The sequence below is a fragment of the Tachypleus tridentatus genome, chromosome 1 (assembly GCF_004210375.1).
Source record: "Tachypleus tridentatus isolate NWPU-2018 chromosome 1, ASM421037v1, whole genome shotgun sequence".
NCBI lineage: Eukaryota > Metazoa > Arthropoda > Merostomata > Xiphosura > Limulidae > Tachypleus > Tachypleus tridentatus.
The window spans coordinates 27,828,183-27,852,979 of record NC_134825.1 but is presented as its reverse complement, the minus strand read 5'-3'; the positions used below and the strand labels follow the sequence as shown (position 1 = coordinate 27,852,979).

The 24,797-nt window shown below is 31.0% G+C and overlaps 1 protein-coding gene across 2 annotated transcripts in view; it reads right to left on the bottom strand.

The window, feature by feature from the left end:
- Positions 1–17,278: 17,278 nt before the first annotated feature.
- The window catches only part of LOC143244897 (cardioacceleratory peptide receptor-like), a 71,703-nt gene continuing 64,184 nt past the window's right edge, over positions 17,279–24,797 (bottom strand). The window contains exons 7-8 of one of the 2 annotated variants that reach the window (XM_076490387.1): positions 20,313–20,503; positions 17,279–18,525 (exon numbers count right to left, since the gene is read on the bottom strand). In XM_076490387.1, coding sequence (XP_076346502.1) covers positions 18,427–18,525; positions 20,313–20,503 — 290 coding nt within the window. In that variant the 3' untranslated portion in view covers positions 17,279–18,426. Of the gene's footprint in view, positions 18,526–20,312; positions 20,504–20,776; positions 20,923–24,797 lie in introns of those variants that run through there. The other variant, XM_076490396.1, reaches the window with a different exon arrangement.

The window sequence follows — 24,797 nt, the reverse complement described above, 5'->3', positions numbered from 1 at the left end:
TTTGTTTTTGGTATTGGTATTTTCGACTTCAATTATCCCGATGCAACTTCAAAGACTAAACGTTTAGGCCAAAGATTTAGGTCTACTTACCAGGTGAAGAACAATCAGTGAGGAGCAGTCGCAGGTTTTATGGCTACTCGTAACCAACTAGTGTGGGCAATTGTTACAGCCATATCACCATCACAATTGAAAACGAAAAGTATTTTCCTGTTACGTTTGATTCGGTTTTATTAAGAAATTCGAAATGATAAAACTCAATAGGTATATTTTGAATAGATTGTCTTCGGTTTAAATAGTATTTTCGATTAAGTTCTCAACAAATGGTGTTATATGTGATCTCTGGACATTTACCAAACTGTAGGAACACGTTCTCTTACAGTAATAAACAGAAAATATAGTGCAGAAACGTCTGATTTATATTTTATTTAAAACTAAATTCAACAATAGCTCACTATATATAAATCTGTACAAGTACTTTAAACAAGTATAGAATAGGTATTCATCTAGTCAACTATGCAGTTACTGATAAATACTAAATTTAATTTAAACATCATTGATTGCCTTTAAAGAGATTAGTTCAAGATAAGAATTTTGTATTTAATACAATTGAGAGAGATAGGTTGACAATGACGTTAATCTGAACAAGAAATGAGCTTGAGTAGTCTTTGATCTATTGTATACAAGCATTTTATGAGTAAAAGCTGCTAACAATAAACGTAAAACTTTGAGGTTCCTGTTTTCATTTTAGGGTTAATAAAGTTATTGTTCAGTGAAATTAAATATCGCTCTTTGTAGTGACGTACAGAAATGTTTTTCATTCACATCGACGTTTTAAACGTTGTTGTGGTGATAAATACAGATACATCAACAAAAAGGATTGTACTTCGTTCTCTCTCTCTCAGACGTGGTGAGGAATTAGAACATTCTTAATGTAGATATAAGGTAATATTTTACTTTATTAGCGAACACCAAATATTGTCCACTATGAATATTAGAAAATTTGAGCTAGTAATGCAAAAAACTCAAATTTTGTTCTAAAATAAGAATGTTTTCATTTGCTTTAAACATTGTGTGAACATATCAAAAGAATAATATGGTAATGGTAGATAAATGTTTAAACATATCAAAATAATAATATAGTAATGGTAGATCAATGCTTAAACATATCAAAATGTAATATAGTAATGGTTGATCTATGTTTAAACATATCAAAAAACTAATATAGTAATGGTAGATCAATGCTTAAACATATGAAAATTATAATATAGTAATGGTAGATCTATGTTTAAACATATATAAATAATAATATAGTAATAGTAGATCAAGAGTACCATTAACTTTGGGAATATAAAATACAAAATCCTGAAATAATCTCATGTTAAAACATATCTTAGCTGTTGCTGGAATGTATTATGAGTTTCGAATAAGTACAGGTTTTTGCAATACTGCCGATAGGCCAAGAGTTCATAGTCTTTAAATATACAATGAAGTAGCGATCGAGTTCTCTTATTTTGTTTATAAACCACCATAAGCATATACACCCTGTTAACTAGTTTTCTATAGCTTGCTTATACTTAAAATGTCTGTTATTTTATCTGTAAAGTACAGTATTATTTATAACGTTATGCTGCTAAACATAATTGGATCGTTAAAAGCGTTGAACTGTTAAATTGCGGCTTAAATAATGGAAAACAAACACGATAGCCCAAGTTCTAAGTATGAGGTGTACATCTACTGTTGCTTCTGCCTCAGTATATGTATTATATAAAGAGAGTTAAACTTATATTCTTTAATGGCTGTTCCAGATTTTTAAAGAAAACAGAATAGAATTATACACTTATTGTAGATCTCTACACTTATTAAGTTGCTATTAATCATGCACCACTACTAGTCAGTTTTGTTATTTATATATACACAGATCTTTATACATGATAGGATATTCTCATATTTAAAACGTGCCGTGTCAGAAGTCTATAAGCATTTCTTCACATGATATACTGTAAACATAAGTGTTAGTTCTTTTTCTAAAAACGATTGAAAAGTAATTTTTAATACCTCTGACCTGAGGTTTTAAAATTGTAATGCATTTCTGTTTTCTGTAAACAAAATAGTTCAATTTATGCTCTGATAACGCTAAATTAGTATTCAAGACATATTTCATTTTATTTCCAATGGAAAATTAAGGGATAATTTGGATCGTCTAAGTTATCCTACAAATTTATTACAAACTACATATAGAATAATCCACTTTCTCCAGTCATAATAATTTAAATACTCATTTAATGACCTCTTAAACTACTTTAACTATGTAATGAAGAAACACAATTAAAGGCAAACTATCTCATATTTTGATTACTGTGTTAAGAAAGCAACCCTTTCTTAATTTTGTTGTATCTGAGCTTTTTGTATCATAAATTTGTATCTTACTGTCTTGTTTTATGAAAATATTATCTGTGCTTATGTATTCCAAGCCTTTAAGAATCTTTAAAATCTGTTCCTTCTGCTTTTTGAAATAACAAGTTACAATATTTCAACCTTTCGTCATGTGACAGTCCCTCCAAATCTGAAATATTTTTCATCAACTCTACACTATTTCCACGGACTCTAAAATTGTACACACTCTTCAAACTATCATCCAGTACAGAGAAGTAATGCTCTCCTTTATAAAATTTTATGAGACATCAATAAAAACCTTTTGATGTTTGACATCAAACTTTCAAGAAACAACAAAAAATATTTTCATATCCAGTTTCTTTCCAATATTCACTAACTTTTATCTTACATTTATTATTACTCTCTTACTACAGGGATTTTGTAATACGTATGTTCAACTTCCTTTTAGTTTTAAATTCATTAAAGCTTTTGTAACAGGTGTATGAGAATAATTAATTTTGTGATAACCACTAGGTATAAACATATTTTGATTGAAATGTAAAGGCACCTGCATGGTGTTCTTTCTGAAAAAGTACCTTCAGTAAAATTTAATTTACCAATCGTTTGGAAACTTGAGTAATTTACTGAATATTTTATTGCCAGTGCTTTTATGAATAAAAGTAAATAACAGAATCTTGAGCTACATCACTTGTAATTTTATTGTATTATGACTTCAGCCTATTAATATTAGCATTCTTTCGTCTAACCAACATTCAGTCTGATTAATCGGATAATATTCTGTAGTCCTTTCAAGAAGGCTTACTTAAGTGTATTTTTTTTTGTAAAATTCTTCCCCTGGGGCAGCAGTAACTTTACGGACTTACAACTCTAAAATCCGGGATTCGATTCCCCACAGTGGACACAACAAATAGTCAATGTGATTATGCTCTAAAACAAACTAAAAGCATTTAAAATGGTCATAAAATTCACAAATATTTTCAAAATACGTCCTGTGTATGTATAATGATACTAAGATTGTAATGAGTGAATAATATTAATCTTCCATAGTGTGTAAGCGTGTGTTTACTTAAAGCAAAGCCACATCGGGCTATCTGCTAAGCCAACTGAACGGAATTGAGCCTCTGATTTTAGAGTTGTACTATAAATGAAAAATTTATTTGTCGAAAACGTTAGAGTTTCTATCGATCGTTCTTTATTGAAGAAAATATAATGAAGATAAAAATATTAGAAACGTTTTTGAAAACACTTTATTTACGTTATACGTAATTCGTGTTAATCTCCTAACTGTCTGTTAATTATATCAGGTTATACTCAAGTACAGGAACACGATTGGTAAGAAATGGTTTCGACAATAAAAGGCATTAAATTCCATGTTTTATAAATACTTATAATTATATTATTATGCTAGTATAAAAGAAGGAATGTTATTTGTAGCTAAGCACAAACCTACATAAAGGACTATTCGTTCTCTGCTCAGCCAGACTATTGAAACCGGGTTTCTAGCGTTGTAAGTCCGCAGACATACTGCTGTGCCACTGGAAGACATAGAAGAAGGAACAAAGAAAATTAAAATTTGGTATCTAATAATATATGGTCTGCAGTCAGAGGAAAAATTAACACACACACACACATTTAAAATACATTATCCCACCAAAACTGTATTTCTTTTGTGTCATATATTCTATAGGGATATTTGTGCTGTTAAGTAAAAACATAAAAGTTTGTAGAAAAGAATAATTTATAAAACGTTAGAGTTCAAATGCTAGGCAGCTAAGGCTCTTTTGCTTATTTTTTTGCATCTTAGCATAATATGTGTTCCTCACAGAAAAATGGACTGGTGTTAAGGCACTCTATTCGCAATCTGCGAGTCGAGGGTTTGGAGCTCTGTCACCGAACATGCTCGCTCATTCAGCTGTGAGAGCGTTATAACTTGACGGTTAATTTCGCTATCCGTTGGTAAAATAGCAGCCCAAAAGTTGACAGTGGATGGCAATGACTAGTTGCCTTCTCTCTAGTCTATCACTGCTAAATAAAGTACGACAAGCACAAATAATCCTACTGTAGTTATCCGCGAAATTCAAACCAAACCAAACCAAACAAATAATCCATGTTGGAAATCATAACGAAATATTTAATAGCATACAAAACTAAAAAAACTGAAATGAATATCAATTGGTACACATGCACAATAAAACTCAAGCCAATCGCAACATGTGATACTTTACTTTGAAAAACGAATAATAATGTCTCGCGTACTTCTATCAACATAAAGCTGAGTTATTAAAGTCACGTAATTCTTAGTTGTATCTATATAATTTGTTAATATTTTTATTAACTTTTATATATTAATTCATTATGACTGTCGTATAATTCAGTTTAGTTGGTTCGATTGAGTATGATTCAGTCTTCCCATAAACATATTTAGCTTTAATTGGTTATACTAGGTGTTTTTTTTTATTCTCAGATTTTAACTTCCATTTGCTAATTGGTTTCCACTCATATTCTCCACAACCATGCTAATTTGACTCAGATGGATATCAACTCGGTTTTTCGGAATCTTTTCTTGGTCTCATTCAACCTTTATATCAAATATGGTTCTAAGACACGAACTATTATAATGTGAATAAACAAAACATAATATCATTTTATCTTAAAACGGTATTTCATGTTTTAACCTCTTTAGTTCACTCACTAAACGTGAATTATGCTTTGATCAAATATTTTTATACTGTTTTTTCAAGACTCATAAAATATTTGCCGTATTTAAGATAGTTCGAAAGAGGCATCCGTTGTTTTTATGTTAGTTTGTGATCAAATAATTTCTACAGTTAGACACTAAACTAAGGGAAACTAAGTTAGGCAACACCAGCTGGAGATGACCAATCCCTGCGCGTTTTCGAGCAGATGTGTAACAACGACTGTACATTCGAGTTTCTTTTAGAAATTACCATCAACAAATAATAAAGTTTTTGTGTAAAGTCGTCTTTTATTTGAGAAGCAGTTTTTTCTTTCAAAAGTGAAACAAAGAATATTTAAATAGAAAAATTAGGGAAACTATAAAATACAAATATATGAACAAAATAACAATAATTCTTCATAAGTTAAGGGAAACATTTGAAAACAAAATGGTATTTTATCGGATTACTATGTTCAAAATAAACTGTTATTTTTTTTCAGTGAAAATACTTCTCGGTAATAAATGTCTTTACGTGTGATACATAGTTTTTTGTACTCGTGTTTTTTGTTGTTGTTTCTTTTAGAATTCATTTCTGGAAAGTTTTTATAAAAGTCCAAAAACGAAACACGTTTATAACGGTAATACTTTTAAACAATAAAAAAATGATATAGCAATTTTACCTTACAATGTAACATGCGAGTCTAAGTTTGTTCAAGAGCTGAAATGAATATAAAATTCACGTCTCTGACGTAAGGAGCGCGTGTCCCGAGTACAGTTTCTACTTATAGACCCATTATCATATGGAAACAGATATCCCATGAGGTTTTCTATATCATCATTATGTGCTGATTTTCTTAGGGTTACGTTTTCGGTGTCAGCATCATCATGGTAACACGTTAAATACTATTTAGTGGGAAGTCAAGTTAAACATCTCTGAAAACAATTGTCACAGAATATTACAACTTAATTAAAAACACACATACAGTTAAAATTGTCTCTTTTATTTAAATAAAAGAAAGAAAATGTTTATGTATATTTATTAATACTATTATAGATTGTTCTAGAGACTGCCTATTATTTATAGTTGTTATTTAATGGTGTGCTACATGGCAGCATATGTAACTGCTCATATATGTTCTTTACATTGAATATAAAAAAAATCAAATACATATTATTTAAAGTGACTTCTACGGGCCCACCGCTAGTATAGTGGTATGTCTCCGGATTTATAACGCTACAATCAGCGGTTCGATTCCCCTCGGTGGGCTCAGCAGATAGCCCGATGTGGCCTTACTATACGGAAACGCAGGTACTGATTTTTATGGTGAATAGTCCATTATATAGGTTTGAGTGAAAATAAAACAAACATCTTTTTTGTATAAATAGGAACCCTTCCTTGCTTTAAAGAGTTATCAGCAATATTTTCTACAGATCATATTAATCTGTTTACTTCCAGTCGTTCTCTATTTAAAACAATAGTGTATGAAAAGCCGTTATAATTAACTTGCGTCAAATACAATTTCTGGAAGGTTTCACTCTACCGATGGGAGTGTGGTAAGTCTACGGATTTACAACGCTAAATTCAGCGGTTCGATTCCCACCGGTGAATACAGCAGATAATACATTGTTCTTTTCCGGATACACCTGAACAGTGTTATTTACATCACAGTATCAGTGATAAAAATATCTGCTCCCCCCCCAGTGTCTGCGGACTTACAACACTAGAAACCGGGTTTCTATACGAGTGGTGGGCAAAGCACAGATAACCCATTATATATCTTTGTGTTTAACGGCAAACGAGTCATGCTTTCAATTCTAAAAACACCTGGTGACAACTTTAGGAATGTAAGAGCAATAGAGTAGCGTTCAATTTCGAGTGTGTAATAAGTAACTCAAACGTTTAACCTAGAATAAGTTTCGAAATGTATGATATAATGAACTCATATTTTTCGAGAAGCTTGTTCCTTGGTTTTAACGATCACGTCAAATGACTTTATTTTTAAAAACTAGTGAAAAGACATAAAAAAATATAAATTCACATATTGTAAATGTCTTTACTTGAGGCAGCAGTTAGAAAACCAGTTAAATTTTGTTATAAATTAGACCTGTATATTTCTTTAAATTATTTGTATGCTTGTCTTAAACACAAATCAATACTATGAGTTATCTACGCTGCACCAATGAAAATAATCAAACCCAGAATTTTAACAGTAGCCCTAAAACTTACTGATGAATCACCGTAAAACACTTTAAGGTATAAAACTTATTTATAAATATGTCAGTTTTCTTAGTAAAATAAAGTAAGGTTAAATGTTTACTAAAACTTTGGATCTGTCTGAACCATTTTTGACACAAAATAAATACAGTTTGCTTCTCAAACGAGTGAAATGTTTATTTCTAGGTATCATTGTAACATTTTCTTATTATTTCTTTTTACTGATCTTTTTCAGTCTCTCTACGTTTGTAAAAATATTCTCAAGCGAGTCTAAAATAGTCTATCGTCTTTCAATTCCTTGTTTGTAGGTTTTTTTAGTTCTGTTTGACTTTCCATGCTTATTTCTTATAAATCGAGGCCCGGCATGGCCAGGTGGGTTAAGGCGTTCGACTCATAATCTGAAGGTCCGGGGTTCAAATCCCCGTCGCACCAAACATGCTCGCCCTTTCAGCCGTGAGGGCGTTATAATATGACGGTCAATCCCACTATTCGTTGGTAAAAGAGCAGCTAAAGAGTTGGCGGTGGATGGTGATGACTAGCTGCCTTCCCTCTAGTCTTGCATTGCTAAATTAGAGACGGTTAGCGCAGATAGCCCTCGAGTAGCTTTGCGCGAAATTAAAACAAACAAACAAACTTATAGATCGAATTATAATGTTTCGTAACCAAGAGTCTAATAGTTAAGTTTGGAAGCGCATTATTTTAATATATTTAAAAAAATACAAACAGTGATTTTTAAGCATAATGAGGTGATTGATTTTTGGTGGAGCATACTACATATTCCCAAGAAGACAGAACATTAACCGTGAAGGGCTTTCAACTCTAAAGACACCTAGTGACAGCTTTAGTAGCATAAGATCTCACAGACTTAAGATAATACAGGTAGTTAAAAGCCATTCATCGCGAACTCTTGGGTTACTATTATTTGATTTTTTTTTGGAACAGCAAACTATGAACCATGAATATATAGATTCACAATCCGAGCACGCTAACTACAAGATCACGCTTATATTTATCAATATGATATTGGCTTCTTTAGAATAAAGCGTTTTAGAGTTCTAGATAATATGAAACATGTTACGGCATTAACACATTAATAGTTTGTCTTAAAATAGCCAGCAATGGATAAAAAATGTGGATAAAATTAATATAATTTTGTTGTTGTTATTATATTATATAAATATTATAGGTATTGCGTGGATGTTAAATTCGAGTTCAGGTGCTTATTTGAGACATTTTGTACAAACATCTAACCGACATAAAAGCATTGTATGTCACGTCACGCTTGTCACGTCATAAGAGTCAAAATGCATTTATCGAGGTAGAATAGAAGAGTTCGATTGCTGTCTGCTCATCATGGTTTACAACGTTATAGATGTAGTGAATGTTGATATAATAAGCCTACATTAAAAACGTAATGCGGGATCACTTAGTCTAGAGCCAAGTGCATAAAATGTATAATGAACGTAGAACATCGATCAGTTTTAAACTTAAACTGATTTTGAATTAAGTTTTCTTTTGTTATGTTACAAATGATTTAGAAAAAAAAGTCTTTAATCAATTGAGACTCTAAATAAGAAATCAACAAATATTTTTTTCCAGTCGTGTATTCTATACATTTTGATAAAAAGTTTAGAATAAACGACCTTTTTACTCCAGCTATATATGAAATATTCTTTAAACTAATCTTTCGAATTTGTGGCTTCATCAGGATTAATATGCACAACTGTTTGACATTATAATGTTTCTTCAAGTTTATTGTTTATATATTTTATTTTAAACTTTCAGTAGATAGGCTAAGAACAATGTTAATTTATACTTTAGTTATTAAATAACTTGACATAAAAGACACTGATCGAACGTAGTGTTGATAAAAAGCGCTGGTTTCACTATAAATAAGAAGTCGTTAATCTAAATCTATTTTTTACCAATAACTAGTCTATTTATTATCTTAAATGATAAATTATCATAATTTTGATTGGCTCGCAAAGGAATTGCCGACGTTTAAATGTCTCGACTGCATTTTTCTGCCTATTTATTTCAGTCAACTATAAAATGTGAAGTTAGAATATAGTATGGGGTGGGGGTGGTAGCACTTGCCTAGTTATTTTTTGACAAGCTACACATTTGTTAATTAAAACGTTAAACATTTGTTATTGAAACTGATCACAGCAGAAACCAAAACTGTAACAATTTTCCGTAGAGGGTTAAATAAAGTGTTACAGAAAGATAATTAGGTTACAGATGGTCTTCTACAAGGTAGTTGGTGTGGTATAATTTTATGTTTAATGTAAAGCTAAGTTTATTGTATTTATCAAACACCTACAAAATATGGACAATCTTGTGTGTGTTTTTTCTTATAGCAAAGTTACATCTGTCTATCTTCTGAGTCCACTGAGAAGAATCGAAACTCTGATTTTAGCGTTGTAAATCCGTAGACTTACCGCTGTACCAGCGGTGGACACGCCAGTCTTCTAGTTAAATAATATTTAATACACTATTTGTTAATATTTTCTAAATAACACCGTATTTTTTAGCAAATTTATGTAGTGCATGCACCGTACAATTGGGCAGGAAGCTAGTTCAGAACACGTAACGTTTACTCAACGCGAAGTTTAATATTAGTTGTAAATAATAAATCGTCATTACATTTTTTGCACGAATTAATTCAAGAACTTTGTTTTACTCACAGAAAGAATATTTAATTGAGTATCTATTCCCATAAGCTAGAGTATATCCTATTACTCAGAAAACAGAGTAACTGTGTCTGATAAAATGAGGTTCTGTCTCTTCTGAGAAACGGAACTTTGTAGATACACCAGTTGGCACACCACCTTTCTCATTAGACGTTGTTCAAAATTATGTAATACTAACCAGCAGACGTTCCACTTACAAATGAGATAAAAGCAACAAATTAGATTCGGTAAGTAGAAAAGCATCACAAATCTGAAAGAAAAGTATGGCTCTTCCAACCTGCTACAAAAAGTTAGCAAATTAGCGTCATCTTTCAGACCAAATGTTAGACAAATTATAATTTAACATGTTAAGGTTTGCTAAATGTTTAATTAAGTTTGACTTTTAACATTTCGAAGCTTTGAGATGTTGCAAGAAGTAAATGTTGGTTGACTGTTAAATATAGAAAGTATTTATCACAAAGAAATTTCCATTGTCACTACTTTCGAATGCAGGTATTTTTTCACGGTTTTATTAATTTAGTAATTACGAAAAATAAGAAGTAAAGTTAAAAATATCAACGGGAAATTTGACGTTTGTCACTTGTTTTGAATACAGTTCAGCAGGTAAGTTTACCAATTTAACTGCGTTTAAATTATTTTGATATCTTCAGAATCGTATATGTTGGTACTAAGTAACAAAATAAGATGTTGCAAAGGACTTTATATGAATTAATTATCTAACCTAGAACTGTATGTTATATTACTTATAAGTAATCTGAATTTATATGGTTTGATTTTCTATACAAAAATACATAATATGTATCTATTGTGTATCTGTGAGCTATAACTTTTAAACTACTGAACTGGCAAACAATGATTTACTAGCTTAACGAAAAGGTTTATTTGGAGTGAAGGAGAGAGCAATACATGTTTTGGCAGAACATAGGTCTGTCTCCTTTAGATGTGATTTGAAGACACACCAATGTTATATTGAAACATGTACTGTTTTTCTTCAAATATAAATAACTTTGTTATGCCTATAAAATTTTGTTTGTTAGTTTATTATTATATTAACATAATATGCTTCCTTATTAATATAACTATTAAAGACGGTTTCTTATGATGAATGTCTAGCAGTCACTTTCTTTCTGTGGCCTTTTTTGTGTTTAACTTTGTGGTCACATAACATCATACTTTACTTGCTCGTTTCATTGTTAGGTATTATTAGAAATGTTTGTTTGTTTTCTGAATTTCGCGCACAGCTACTCGAGGGCTATTTGCGTTAGCCGTCCCTAATTTAGCACTGTAAGACTAGAGGGATGGCAGCTCGTCACCACCACCCACCGCCAACTCTTCGGCTACTCTTTTACCAACGAATAGTGGGATTGACCTAACATTATAACGCCCCCACAGCTGAAAGGGCTAGCATGTTTGGTGCGACGGGGATTCGAACCCGTGACTCTTGGATTACGAGTCGAACGCCTTATCTTACCTGGCCATGCCGGGTGATTATTAGAAATGTATAAAATGAGATACATTTGAGTGGAATTAAGTTAGAGACGTCAGAACTATGCCTTAAATCTTGCTAAAATACTTTGGTTAACACAGCAATCTTTGTCGTACCATTACTGCTATGTTTTTGTCGTTTTTTTTAAGTTTTACTTCTTGAAATTAAAGCCATTTTACACAAAACTTATTTACCTGTGACTTTTCCTGAGCGATTTGAGAAATAATAACTATAATTCACAGAGCAATTTTAATTTCTTATTTTCATTCTAATAATTCTGAAATAATTTATGAAAGTAACAACGTAGCTAAACTTTACAAATGATTTATGTCATGAGGTGGAAAAAAACTTTCATCTTATATATTTCTTATAACAATAAACTTTGATAACAGTTTTTTTTTCTTAAATATACAGCTTTATTGTTGCTAAGATCGTGAAACTCAGTATCAATAGATAGTGATATTGAATATTGCTACTGGCTACACCAGTGTAAAACGTACAACCAGTTAATTTACTATACAAGTAGTGTCACCATTTCTGATTAAAACAACCTCATTTAAATTGACATTATTAAACAGAAACAGAATTAGACGTGAGAATTGGTAAAGTTATATAATACAAAATTATTAGTAATACTTGGTCTATTTATTATCAAACAGATTAATAACCTTGTTAAACTAATCATTAGTTATAGAGGCGAACAAGATGACTCACTATTTGAAATTGAAACAATCAAACCGGCTCACGCTATTAATCAAACTCACTGTAAAATTGGTCTTACTCGAACATCAAATCATTTCACACACATTTTAGTAGCTTGTGATAGATTTCGTTCAGAGTTACCCATACCTATATAAAGTCATTTGTTGTTTGTACTAATAAAATTCAGGTTAATGCTGGAATAAAAATGTTGGATTTTTATGTTCAGTCTATCATGTGCTTTAGTCTGAAACAAGTTGTTGTTGTTGTTTGGAATTTCGCACAAAACTACTCGAGGGCTATCTGTGCTAGCTACCCTAATTTAGCAGTGTAAGACCAGAGGAAAGGCAGCTAGTCATCACCACCCACCGCCAACTCTTGGGCTACTCTTTTCCCAACGAATACTGGGATTGACCGTAATATTATAACGCCCCACGGCTGGGAGGGCTAGCATGTTTGACGCGACTCGGGCGCGAACCTGCGACCCTTTGATTACGAAGCGCACGCCTTAACGCGCTAGGCCATGCAAGGCCCCAGTCTGAAACAACGAAAATGCGTTTTCTTAAGATATAATGTAAAAGTCCAAAACGTATATTAATTTGTAAGCTTTTCCAACGATAATACAGTTTAGAAATACCAGTGTAATGATTTTTTTTCTGATTTCACATATAGTTTAAAATGTTTTAGAGGAATTAGCAGTTTTCTTAGAGCTGATTATTAGAAACAAAACCAACAAATAATTTTGTTTATAATTTATCTAAAGCAATGATTAAATATTACAAAATGTATGTTATTATTTTAAAGAATGAATGGTATATTGTTCTTTACTGCATTCTACTAGTTAGTGTTCAAGCATGATGGAGTTTCCAGATTATAAGGTTCAAAGTCCAAGTAGATTAAATGAAGGATATAATTCATTTTCATTATAATAATGTACACTGATCTGCACCTTATAAAATATCCGTATATAAGAAGTTTTGTATTTTTGCATTTTCTCGTCGTAACAAGAAGTATGATATACGATCAGAGCTATTTTTTAGTTATGATCATATAGACAGTACACACTACAAAGAACAACAAAGGAAATTTTGTTTACGTTTTGAATACAAAAATCATCCAGAATCACAAATTAGATAATTTTATTTAGAAAATCTAATTTCAAGCCACATAATGTATGGGATTCATTTTTGACAACAGTTGTAACACTACAGTTTTGATGCAATATTTCTCGTCTTTCTGCCTTTAAACGACTTTTCACCCAAGCCTTTGAATCTCTTAAGAATTAATTTTGTTTAAGTCTTAGGTATTATGAAACTAATTAAAACAAAAAAAAAGTGTTAATTTACAGTCTGTTAAAGAGGGGTGTGTGTGTTTTCTTAGAGCGAAACCACATCGGGTTATCTGCTGAGTCCACCGAGGGAAGTCGAACACCTGATTTGAGTGTTATAAATCCGTAGATATACCGCTGTACTACAGGGAAGCTGTTAAAGAGGATTCGTTATAGAGTATTATTTGGTTAAGCCTTATGAAGGAAGTGAAGTGACGTTACTACAAGTAAACCCATGGATAACGTATACGAACAGAAAGCAATGTCATTATAATTATGAGGTTTTCGTTCAAAACTATCACAAGTTTCTGTTTGGACAATAAAAATGTGTTTTCTAACAGATGTATTTATATATCTATTCTAATGTCGATATTTTTGTTTAAGTTAAATTTATATTTAGCAATATACATAACTTATAATTTTAAACCTTTAAACCTTTATTGTGGAATTCCCGCTATTTCACTAAAGTCGTAAAATATTTTCGAGTGTAAGAATCAACAATGCATGCGTGTTCCTAAACACTACTATATCATCGGTATTGTTGTGCAGGCTGAAATTTCTGGAAACTGTTCTCACACCTATGAATTCAAACAACGGAACGCGCCAAGAAATAGTATATATTATTTGTTTGCTATAGTTGGTATACTATAAACCTCAGAAACTATAACTGTGGTTAACGTTATTAATCGAGAAATTCAGAGATAGTTAACAGGAGCTTTTATAGATTTCGAACATTATAAACCATTTAACTTTAGTGAATTCACATCGAACATTAGTATTTTAACAGTGGAAAACTCAGAGCAAACCTAGCTATCTCCCCGCTAAGTAAATTGTACTTATATCAACTTAAAATTAGTTAGCTCATCGTGAACCATCGATAAAATATCCAGTTCTAGACTAGATAGAGGAAACAATATTGTTTGTAAGTTTGTAAAACTTTTGTATATAAATTATTATTTATAATAACTTATATACAAATATCACAAAATTGTGATATTTTTTGTATATTAAATATATTTGTATAAAGAAAGTTTGTTTGTTTGTTTTTGAATTTCGCACAAAGCTACTCAAGGGCTATCTGTGCCAGCCGTCCCTAATTTAGGAGTGTAAGACTAGAGGGAAGGCAGCTAATCATCACCACCCACCGCCAACTCTTGGGCTACTCTTTTACCAACGAATAGTGGAATTGACCGTCACATTATAACGTCCCCACGGCTGAAAAGGTGAGCGTCTTTGGCGCCACGGGTATGCGAACCCGCGACCCTCAGATTACGCATCACACGCCTTAACACTCTTGGCCATGCCAGGCCCGTAGTAACAAAGATAACTATGTGTATCAATCCTGTTGGCAAATATCATAACTTTGATACATATAGATATTTATTTAACTTCTAGATTTAAATTACAGTTTAATTCCATTTCATGCTATTTCAAATTGTAGTACATAATAATTTATATCGAGAAATAGTTCAAATATTACTATAATGCAATTAACAAAGTCACCAATCAATATATTACATGATTTATTCAAATAGTAGATTAAAACAATAAGACTAACAATGTTTATAAAATGAAAATAAAGTTTTTTTTTACTGAATACCGATATTGAAATAAACACTGGCATATTAATGAAACTTGCTAAAGATACAGAGAACATTCACAATATATTATTATTAAATATAACTTATAATTATCCATTTACCTAACATTATCGTAGTAGGCACACATGCCTACAGACATGAAAAATGAAATCCTTAAATACAGCAAAGAATTATAGTTTAATCAATAAGTAAAGGTTCATTGTTTGAGTAATCCATCTAATTTCTTTTTACAAAATAATTTTTGCAAATATTTAAATTTTATCTATCAGTATCTGTGCTGTGGCTTTCAAATATATAATTATTAATCTCACAATTTTTCCAGTAGAGCTACTTTCCTTATTAAAGCAATTACCTAAATGACTAGATTATTTTTGTTATTTTTCCATAAACAAATCAAAACGATATTTCAGCTGTAAATTTAGTTTTATTGTATACGGTATACAATAACAATAGCTCAAGTAACGATATTAAACTGAAATTTGTGAGGTTTCAATATTACAAATATTTCCTCAGTCCATACTAAATGTACGCATTAAAGAGCACTTTAAACTGATGCTAAAATAATGTAATGTTGCTGGAAGATATTCTGTTTCAATCATCAAATATCTGTGGTGTAAAAGATTGCGTATATAAAATTTGATAAGTTAAAAATAAGTATAGATTTTACATAACGAAATCAATTTCAATACATTGATTACAGATCTATGCAAATTAGAGATCTGTAAATAATTCGTTTACGTTTATTAAAACTATTGTTTCATGGCCTATTTTGGTTGGTGATAAAACAATATTTGTATACTTTTTCTAAAACTCGAAATATAAAGAAACCAATATTAGCTATAACAAAAAAAATAAATTGTTATTTCGATTTAATTTATTTATCAGTTTTCACTAAACTCGTATGTACATATGTATTGATTTTCAGTATCAAAATACTCATTTTTAGCGTAATTATATAATTTTAATAATAAAGGAAACGAAATGGATATGTTTTATTGAAAGGAAAATATATCATCAAATTTATCGTCCTCTCCCAATACAGTGCGACATCTTAGGATGAGTCAGTATATATAGTTACTAATCAGCTGACTTCCTAGGCAGGAAGCTGAACTTGATATATTTACTGACAAACCAGTTGTTTCCCTTGTACTTTCTGTTATAAGTAAACAAATTGGTGAACTTATTTTGGTACAACAATTGTAATTTATTTCACTTATATTATCTCCTTGACGCAATGATCGTATTTACAATGATTCAATGTTTATATTTTACCTTTTTAGATAAATTTTGATAACTAATACGGTTTTCGATTTTTATTTGTAATTTCTGTTATTTTTTAGAATTACAATTTAAAACCATTTACTAATTATACTCAACTCAAAAACTTAAAAAATATATTCATCCTTAATCAGTTTATCAACAATATATCATTAACAAATATGTATACATAAATAATATTTTATTCAAGCCAGAAAATCAAAACATCCATGAAAAGACATATTAAACATGGTTTTAAACATTGATATGAAAACAAAACATCAATAAAGAGTAAGCTTTTTAGTCGGAGTTGTTTTCGTACACAAAACACGAAGCATGGAAATAACTACTGTGTATGTTCTTTCTCAAGCATAGATAAAAGAAAATAAACATGTATGTCACAACAACGAAAAAATTTACTTTACTCGATGGTTACGATTATAGTCGTTGTTTATTGTAAACAATATATCAGCGCTTTCGCTAAGGAGATACCATTAGCTTAAAATTATCTTTCAATCATTAATGTACAATATTTTTATAAGATTTTAATAACGAATGTATTCACAATTAAGATAAGACAGTTATTAATATATAGAAGTGTTAACCCTACAATGCATTAGATTTTATTTTGCAAGTTTCATGTTGTTATTTATTTTAAATGTTTTAACTAACTTTAATTTAATCATTCTATGTGAACGACACCTTTTATTTATTGAGATTTTTTTAAGTGCCATTAATTTATTCCTATAACGTAAGAAACCCAAAATACATATATTTCGTCCATCTTAAATGCTGAAAATGTATTTATTATTTATTAACGTTTCTTTAACAGGACATGTTATATATATATATATCTTTCTCTTTTTTCTTTTTTGAAATGAGTAACAAGATTTGAATCTTATCTCGTTTCACTACCATTGCTTTCTAGGTAACTTAAAGTGCTCACCTTTTCAAACCAAGTATAAAATAATTAGCTTAAATCAAATTTAGCTATGATATTTCAGATTTCAAAACTTCACGAAACTAGTTAAAAAATTAAATAATTTTGCGGAAATTTTAAACGAAAGTTTAGACTGTGTTGCTTCGGTTTCATAACACTTCCAATAAAATTCTATTTGTTCTCTACAGATATAACATAGTTTTTATATCTTTGGTATATGATATACATCAGTCCATTAAAATTGTTCTGTTATTTGGCTGAGAGAAAAATAAATTGTAGTTCTGACGTACTTATAAACCTTACGAGTACATGTAAATAGGCAAAAGTTATTTTTGTGTTGGGTATTTTTCTCCATATCGGATCTATCCTTCATAGTAGTTGGTAAAAATACACAAACTTTAACGTCACAGAAATACTTCAAAAGTGAAATAGACTGGTAAATATTTGCGCAAATTACTTTTTTTCACGAACGAAGAATAATATATATTACATATTTCAGCAAAATACTTATCGCTAGCAAAGTTCCAGAAATCTTTCATAACATTAACTTTAATTATATGCACTGTGTAATTTTTATTTATGTGTACATATACTTAATTCCAGCTTCCATTGGCATAACTATTACACTGAATATAAATAGACTTTTAGATTTTTTATCGCGTTTGTGATTAAATATCGTGACACTGTTTATTTCGACACAATCTTGAACAACTAGATACGAAACTCTTGCTTAAAAGTAACCAGTTAATTTTAAAATTAATGTTTGTTGTGATTCAACGTCTTTTTAGTGCCATATATAATGTGTTCGGTTAAGAAGGAGAGTTATAACAAATAATAAGGGTTAGTTATGTATAAATGTGTAAAGTTTAAATTTAAAATTATTATAAAAATTCTGTTCGTCATGCAAATTTTAAAGTTTGTTATGTAAGAATGATACAAGCCAAGAAACCATATTCAGTTCTAATTTTAAAATCCATCTAGTAAATATAAATAATATAAACTTTATATAAGTAGTAAGGAGTAACAATAAAGTAATGTTTAGCGAAAAGGTAAAACATGTTAAAATAAAAGCTAATTTACAGAAACTCGTTTTTCTCGAACTTTCATCACATTCGTTTCCTGTTTCTGTTTCATCTTTTAAGTGTGAGTCTTGAGTTGTTGTCGTGTCGAATGTGCAGCGTCAGACTTCAGCAGCTGTTCTGCTTTCCTGCTTCCTAAATTTAAGGTGGAGTTTTTCTGAAAGAACCATTCAAAAAGACGGACCTAAGATAATAATTATAATATACAAAACGAAAATGTTTCATGCTAAATATACAAACTATCAAAAACAGCAGTGATACTTTATAATACAAGGTTAGGGCTAACCGTGTATGTGTATAGTTATTGTTGGTTTTACCGGCATTAATATGTACTAGATTTTGCAGTAAAGATAAATAAAAGAACATTAAACATGTTAAAAGTCATGTTATTCAAACAATGTAAATAAATAGCAAAACATTAGTAAACAAAATAAATCAGTTAGCCCAATGAAAATATATTATCAAACTTGATATACGCAAATTCTCTCAATGATATTCTAGTTAATAAACGGGAAATACAAAGTTATAGAACACAGCAAACGTTTAGGGTTATCGGGAAAACCGTGATATATATAGTTTGAAACTATATTTTTTCTACCATAAAATATTTTATTTGTTTTGATTTAAGAAACACCTTACAATAATTCAAGAGTTCTAATGCTATTAAAATAAGCATGTAAGAATAGATAGAATGTGTTATTTTTAGGCCTTATTTATTTTTCATATAGTACTGCTTTGCTATGTAAATATCTGTTAATTGCTAATTAAGCAAAGTTATTTGTCAAACTATGCTACGAAAAACTATTGTAAAGTATAAATTAAAATACTATTTTTATTGTACATGGCCTAACACGTTTCGGCATCTTGTCTTCTTTGGAAGCATTTGTAACGCTGCTTTTGTGTTTTAGTTTGATAGATAGTAGAAGGTTGTATATTTATTTAGATGTAAAACACTTTTTGTTTGGGCAAACAATCTAATAAATAGTTAAATACTGATTATATAATAGAACAATTCCATGTTACTTTCTAATGTTGAACCTCCTGGATAACCATTTGAACTTGAATACTTCAAAATACCTTTAATTCTCATAATGACTTATATATATATATATATATATGTCACCACTTCTGAAAATATACCCAAACATTAAGTTTCCTGACATGGCCAATAAAAAAATTGTCCAGCTCACGTAATATTATTCTGAGTTATGCCTAACTTGCAATATTTAGAATTCAGTGTAAGTAGGTTGTTTTTGGTTGTAATTAAGCACAAAGCTACATAATGGACTATCTGTGCTCTGCTCATTACATGTATCGAAACCAAATTTCTAACGTTGTAGTCAGCAGACATCTCGCTGTGCCACTGTAGGTTGTGTAAATATGAGTAATCATACTTGAAATGCAAACAATAAAATGTTATTTCAAGTTGCTTTACATTATCTAAGAAACGCAGACAAATTTTAAATAATATTTTCTGGTTACTTTTTTTTTTACTTACTTCATTTACACCGCCAGATATTTACTCTGACTTATGTTTTACACAAAATATTTGTTTTAATGTATTCTCCCTTCTTCTTGAAGAAAAGTTTGAGATAATTGGAGAAGAGAGATTATGGCATCAGATGGAATGATGGTGTTATTTAAAAATCTATGGAGCCAAGGATTGGCTAAGTTTTAAAATAACTTAATGATTACACAAATAGTATTTTGGTTCTTTGATGACACGTTTTTGTAAAGTGTTTCTGTGTTATTGTTGTAATTAAACGAAACGTGATCTTACAGTGAACAATTTTTTAAGTGATCGAAAGGTTTCAAGTACTAGCGACATATATATATATATCACTTCATTTCTCAATATTTTGCCCTTATGAAAATAAGTGTTTGTTCTCTTATCTTGCAGACTAAAAAAAAAAAAAAAGTTAGTTGTTCTAAAAATTTACAAACCTTCACTTTCTTGAAGTTCTTACAGGGAGGGCTGGAGAAAAAGCAATAAATAATAGGGTTTGCTGCGCTGTTGAGTGGAGCTAACGCCTGAATAAACGTTGAGATAGCGATTAGAGTCTGGTTGATGGGAATGACCCCGTAGACTTGAAGCAAGTCATATATGAAATACGGACTCCAACAAAGGATGAATACTGCAATCAAAACACGAGATTAGATTACGGATATCTGCTTTTAAACAACAATCAGAGACACTAAGAAACAGCATGTGCAGTCCTTCTGAATGTTTTTTTTTTTTTTAATAAAGCTTCAACCAAGAAAACTTGCATGGAACTTTTACTTAGAAAAATAAGATTAAACTTACTACATGACTTTAGTTTTAATGTCTCAATAAATCAACTCAGCTTATAGTTTTCAGTCTTTAGCTTAAAGATAATACATGCATGTTAAGCACGTATTAGAACAAAACACTATGTAGCGGTATGAAAATAGAAGGCAGTGAGTAAAGGCATTTCTTTCTGTAAGTTATTGAGCACACAATATGGTACTTATCTTGACTCGCCATATTTGTAGCGTCTGAAAAATCAAGGGTCCATCATGATATCCTCCAAAGCTAAACGTTCGTAAACGTTGGTGTTATAAAATAAGAAATCATTGTCACAGACTAAACACAGTTCCTTACTAAATAATAAAGGATTATATTTGTAGATTTTATTGTTTATTAAATCTTACGAAAAAAAAGCTCGAAGACCATATGCGCTACCACCCTAATTTTGAAATGATAGACTACAGTGAAAAAAAAATCTGTATTAATTCACGATAAAACAACTGATAGCCAAGTAAACCTTTTACAGTAAAATAACTCCAGATCTTTAAGACAATTCATGGTGTCCTCTGTTAGATTCACAAAAATTCACAAAAATTTTTACTAAATATTATATCAGCATAACTGTTTTAGTCTGTATTTTAAGTGTTCCTTACTGTTATTACACATAATTAAATTAACGGTTATTACACATAAATCAATTTATTTACTATGTAACCCCCATGCGGCACAACGGTATGTTTGCGGACATACAACACTAAAACAACATGTGGCTCCGTATCGCCAGGTGGTTAACATACTTGACTCATGATCGAATTCCCGTCACGCCAAACACGCTCGCCTTTTCAGCCGTGGGGGGTGTTATAAGTGACGGACAATCCCATTATTCATTGATAAAAAAGTAACGGAAGACTTGATGGTGGGTAGTGATGACTAGCTGCCTTCCATTTAATCTTAATCTGCTAAATTAGGAACGGCTAGCGCAGATAGCTCTTGGGTAGCCTTGCCCGAAATTCAAAACAAACAACATGAAAACGTTGTGTGTACTTCACTTTTTTGAAACACACAGAACCTACAAAAGTTTTGAAGGTCTGAAAGACTGCCTTACAGTATTTACTTTAGACCTCTTGAATTCTGCATGCCTAATTCATAATTGGGACAAGTATGATACATGTGTAAAAATAAAGAATTAATTATCACAATTCTCCCTTAATTTAAAGAAATATTATCTTTTTCCTATCATGTAATTTTTCTAAACAATTCATATTAAATGCAATTGATATGGTAGTATTTTTAAAAATGGTTTGTACATTAAAAACTAACGATAATTTAATAAAATTAAAATATATGACATTAAAAACAACGGTTAATTGCATGTATTTTTACAGGATTTATTCATGATATAGAAGAAAGGCAGCTAGTCAGCAACATCTACTATCAACTCTTAGGATATTCTTTATCAACAATTATTAGAATTGTACATGACATTAATCAGTGATGTCGAGAAAACCCACTTGCAGAGAAATATATTTGTAAAAACGGCTTGTTTGGGTTGAGAAAAGTTTTTTACGTAGAGGAGTGAACAACGTTTCGATCTTCTTCGGTCATCGTCAGGTTCACATCACTTTGTAATGACCGAAGAAGGTCGAAACGTTGTTCACTCCTCAATAAAACAATTTTCTGAACCCAAACGAGCCGTTTTTACAAATGTATATGACATTATAAGGCTCCCACGGCTGAAAGAGCGAGCAGGCTTCGGGTTGGGTTTTTATCCCGCGACCCAAAGATTGCTAATTAAGAGCCTTTACCATGCTAAAAGCCAGAATTTTATCTAAGTCATGTAAATTTATATTTTGTGAAAAAAACAAACTATTACCAAATAACACGAAACGTAAGAAAATCCAGCAATCAAAGCCAATATAGTTTGACACAATGTGGCTCTAATTTCAGAATTAAACCATTTCAAGCTAACATTAAAAATGTGGGTAACTGATTTTATTCTAAGTCAAATTAATGGCTTGTTCAGTAGAAGACGTTCCACTGTTTTAGAAGTTGAAAGTATTTATGGCTTTGATCACAACAAGGCTGTTTTGTAACTATTTTAACTCGCTTGTTATCCATCCAAATCAGTAAACGAAACAATCGCAAGTTGGCACTCCACTCACTAATAAGTGTTGGAAACAAAGGAAAAGTTGACAAATAACACCTTGTTAAAACACTCCTTTCACACTGTAAGCAAACAAATCGTGAAGATGTTATCGTGACAGTTCTGTGTACTAAACACGTTTCGGAACATAACAGGTTAATCTGTTTGGTTCTATTAATGGGCAACTCAACTGTAAGAAGAAAACTACATTTATATAGTTCCAGGCGATGTAGTTACATGCATATAGTGGTGGTCTACTCAAGCAAAGCTAAGTATCAAATTATTAATCTTTAAAAGTAAAATCTAAATACACCTACGAAGAGCTGTTAATAATACACCAAAACATCTTGACGCTTTCTATGTCAGTCAGTTGTGTTGTGTAAAGTTTCTACGACATTATGTAATATTGTACATTATGTTTTAATTGATTACAAAAAAGCAGCAACGTAACTGAAAGACAACAACACTTGATTTCTAGTTACATAAAGATGAGTAAGAAGTAATAAAAATGACCTACCCCTCCTAAAAAATAAATAAATTGAATCTGCTGTACCGTTTCAGATTTGCTTTACAAAGTCGATGTTTTCTGATATTTTAAAGATGTTTGCACTATAAATACGTGCCCACAAACACATTAATCAGAAAATATCTGTATTTACAGTTGTCTGTACTTGTTAAGCCTAATCTGATATCTTTAAGTTATAGTTAAAAAAGAAAGAAAAATTTTATATTTTAGCTAGATTTTTCAATTATTAGTTGTATTTTGTTATTGTTTCTATCTAACTCGATTTTATACAATGGCATATCTATATTGTATATAGGTTACTATATGGTGTAGTAAAACGAACTCAATACCTCATAGAAGTTAACTGTATGTTAATTATTTCTTTGGAACTTTTGGGAGGGTAGACGTAGTTTATTTGAAAATTCTAATGGTCTGCAACTGCCTTTTGAAAGAAAAAGGCAGTAGACTAATACATCCACATAAATCGGTCTTGGCTGAACACAGCCACAAAACAGGACGTATCATGAACTTAGATCAACAAAGATCTTTAAATAAAGCTCATTACTGGAGAGAGAAAAAAGTGTTTACATCAAACTACACCATCCTAAATTCAACAGAGGAATCGGTTTGTACATCAGCAACCTGTGTAAAACCACCCTCAACAGACTCTGACGATAATATGATGACGTCAGAGTCCTACTGATAACACTCACCAATCACAGATACATTCTTTATCACATGGCTGCGTACATAATGATGAGACATTATACAAATACCTACGGCAACCTGAAGAAAGTGTCAGTATGGAAGCGTCTTCTCCTTCCATAGTGCAGTTGGAATTCATTAAATATTTCGAGCCTACAGTTCTGTATTTGGGTTAAAACTAGATTATTTCTACAAGCTCCAACCAACACCTCATATCGATGTTTCCAAGTGTTTGTAAAGTGAATACTTGTTAGCAAGCTATAAAATGTTTTATAATAACGTTTGTGTTTTTTTTTGTCATAAAACCTTTTACTTTTATTTATTTTTTTCACGGCATATACGAACAGTCATTTATTCCACCGAATTAACCTGTCACCTTTAGATTTCAGGTACACACTCAAAATAAAGTATTTGTATTGATCAACACATAAATACAAACTGCTATTTCCAAGCATTCATCAAAATAGTTTCAGTCATTATGTTCTTCTAGTAGTTGAACGGTAAGCTTATATCGCTAAAAATCAGGATTCGATATCCATGGTAGACACAGCACATATAGCCAATCATATAGCTTTGCGCTTAAAAATAAGCAAACAGTATATTAAAATTTCGTATTCTAAAATAACGTTATGTGATTCTGGAGAACCATATTTTAATTGTATACTGTATACTACTGATATGGCCCGGCATGGCCTAGCGCGTTAAGGCGTGCGCTTCGTAATCTGAGGGTCGCGGGTTCGCGCCCGAGTCGCGCCAAACATGCTCGCCCTCCCAGCCGTGGGGGCGTTATAATGTTACGGTCAATCC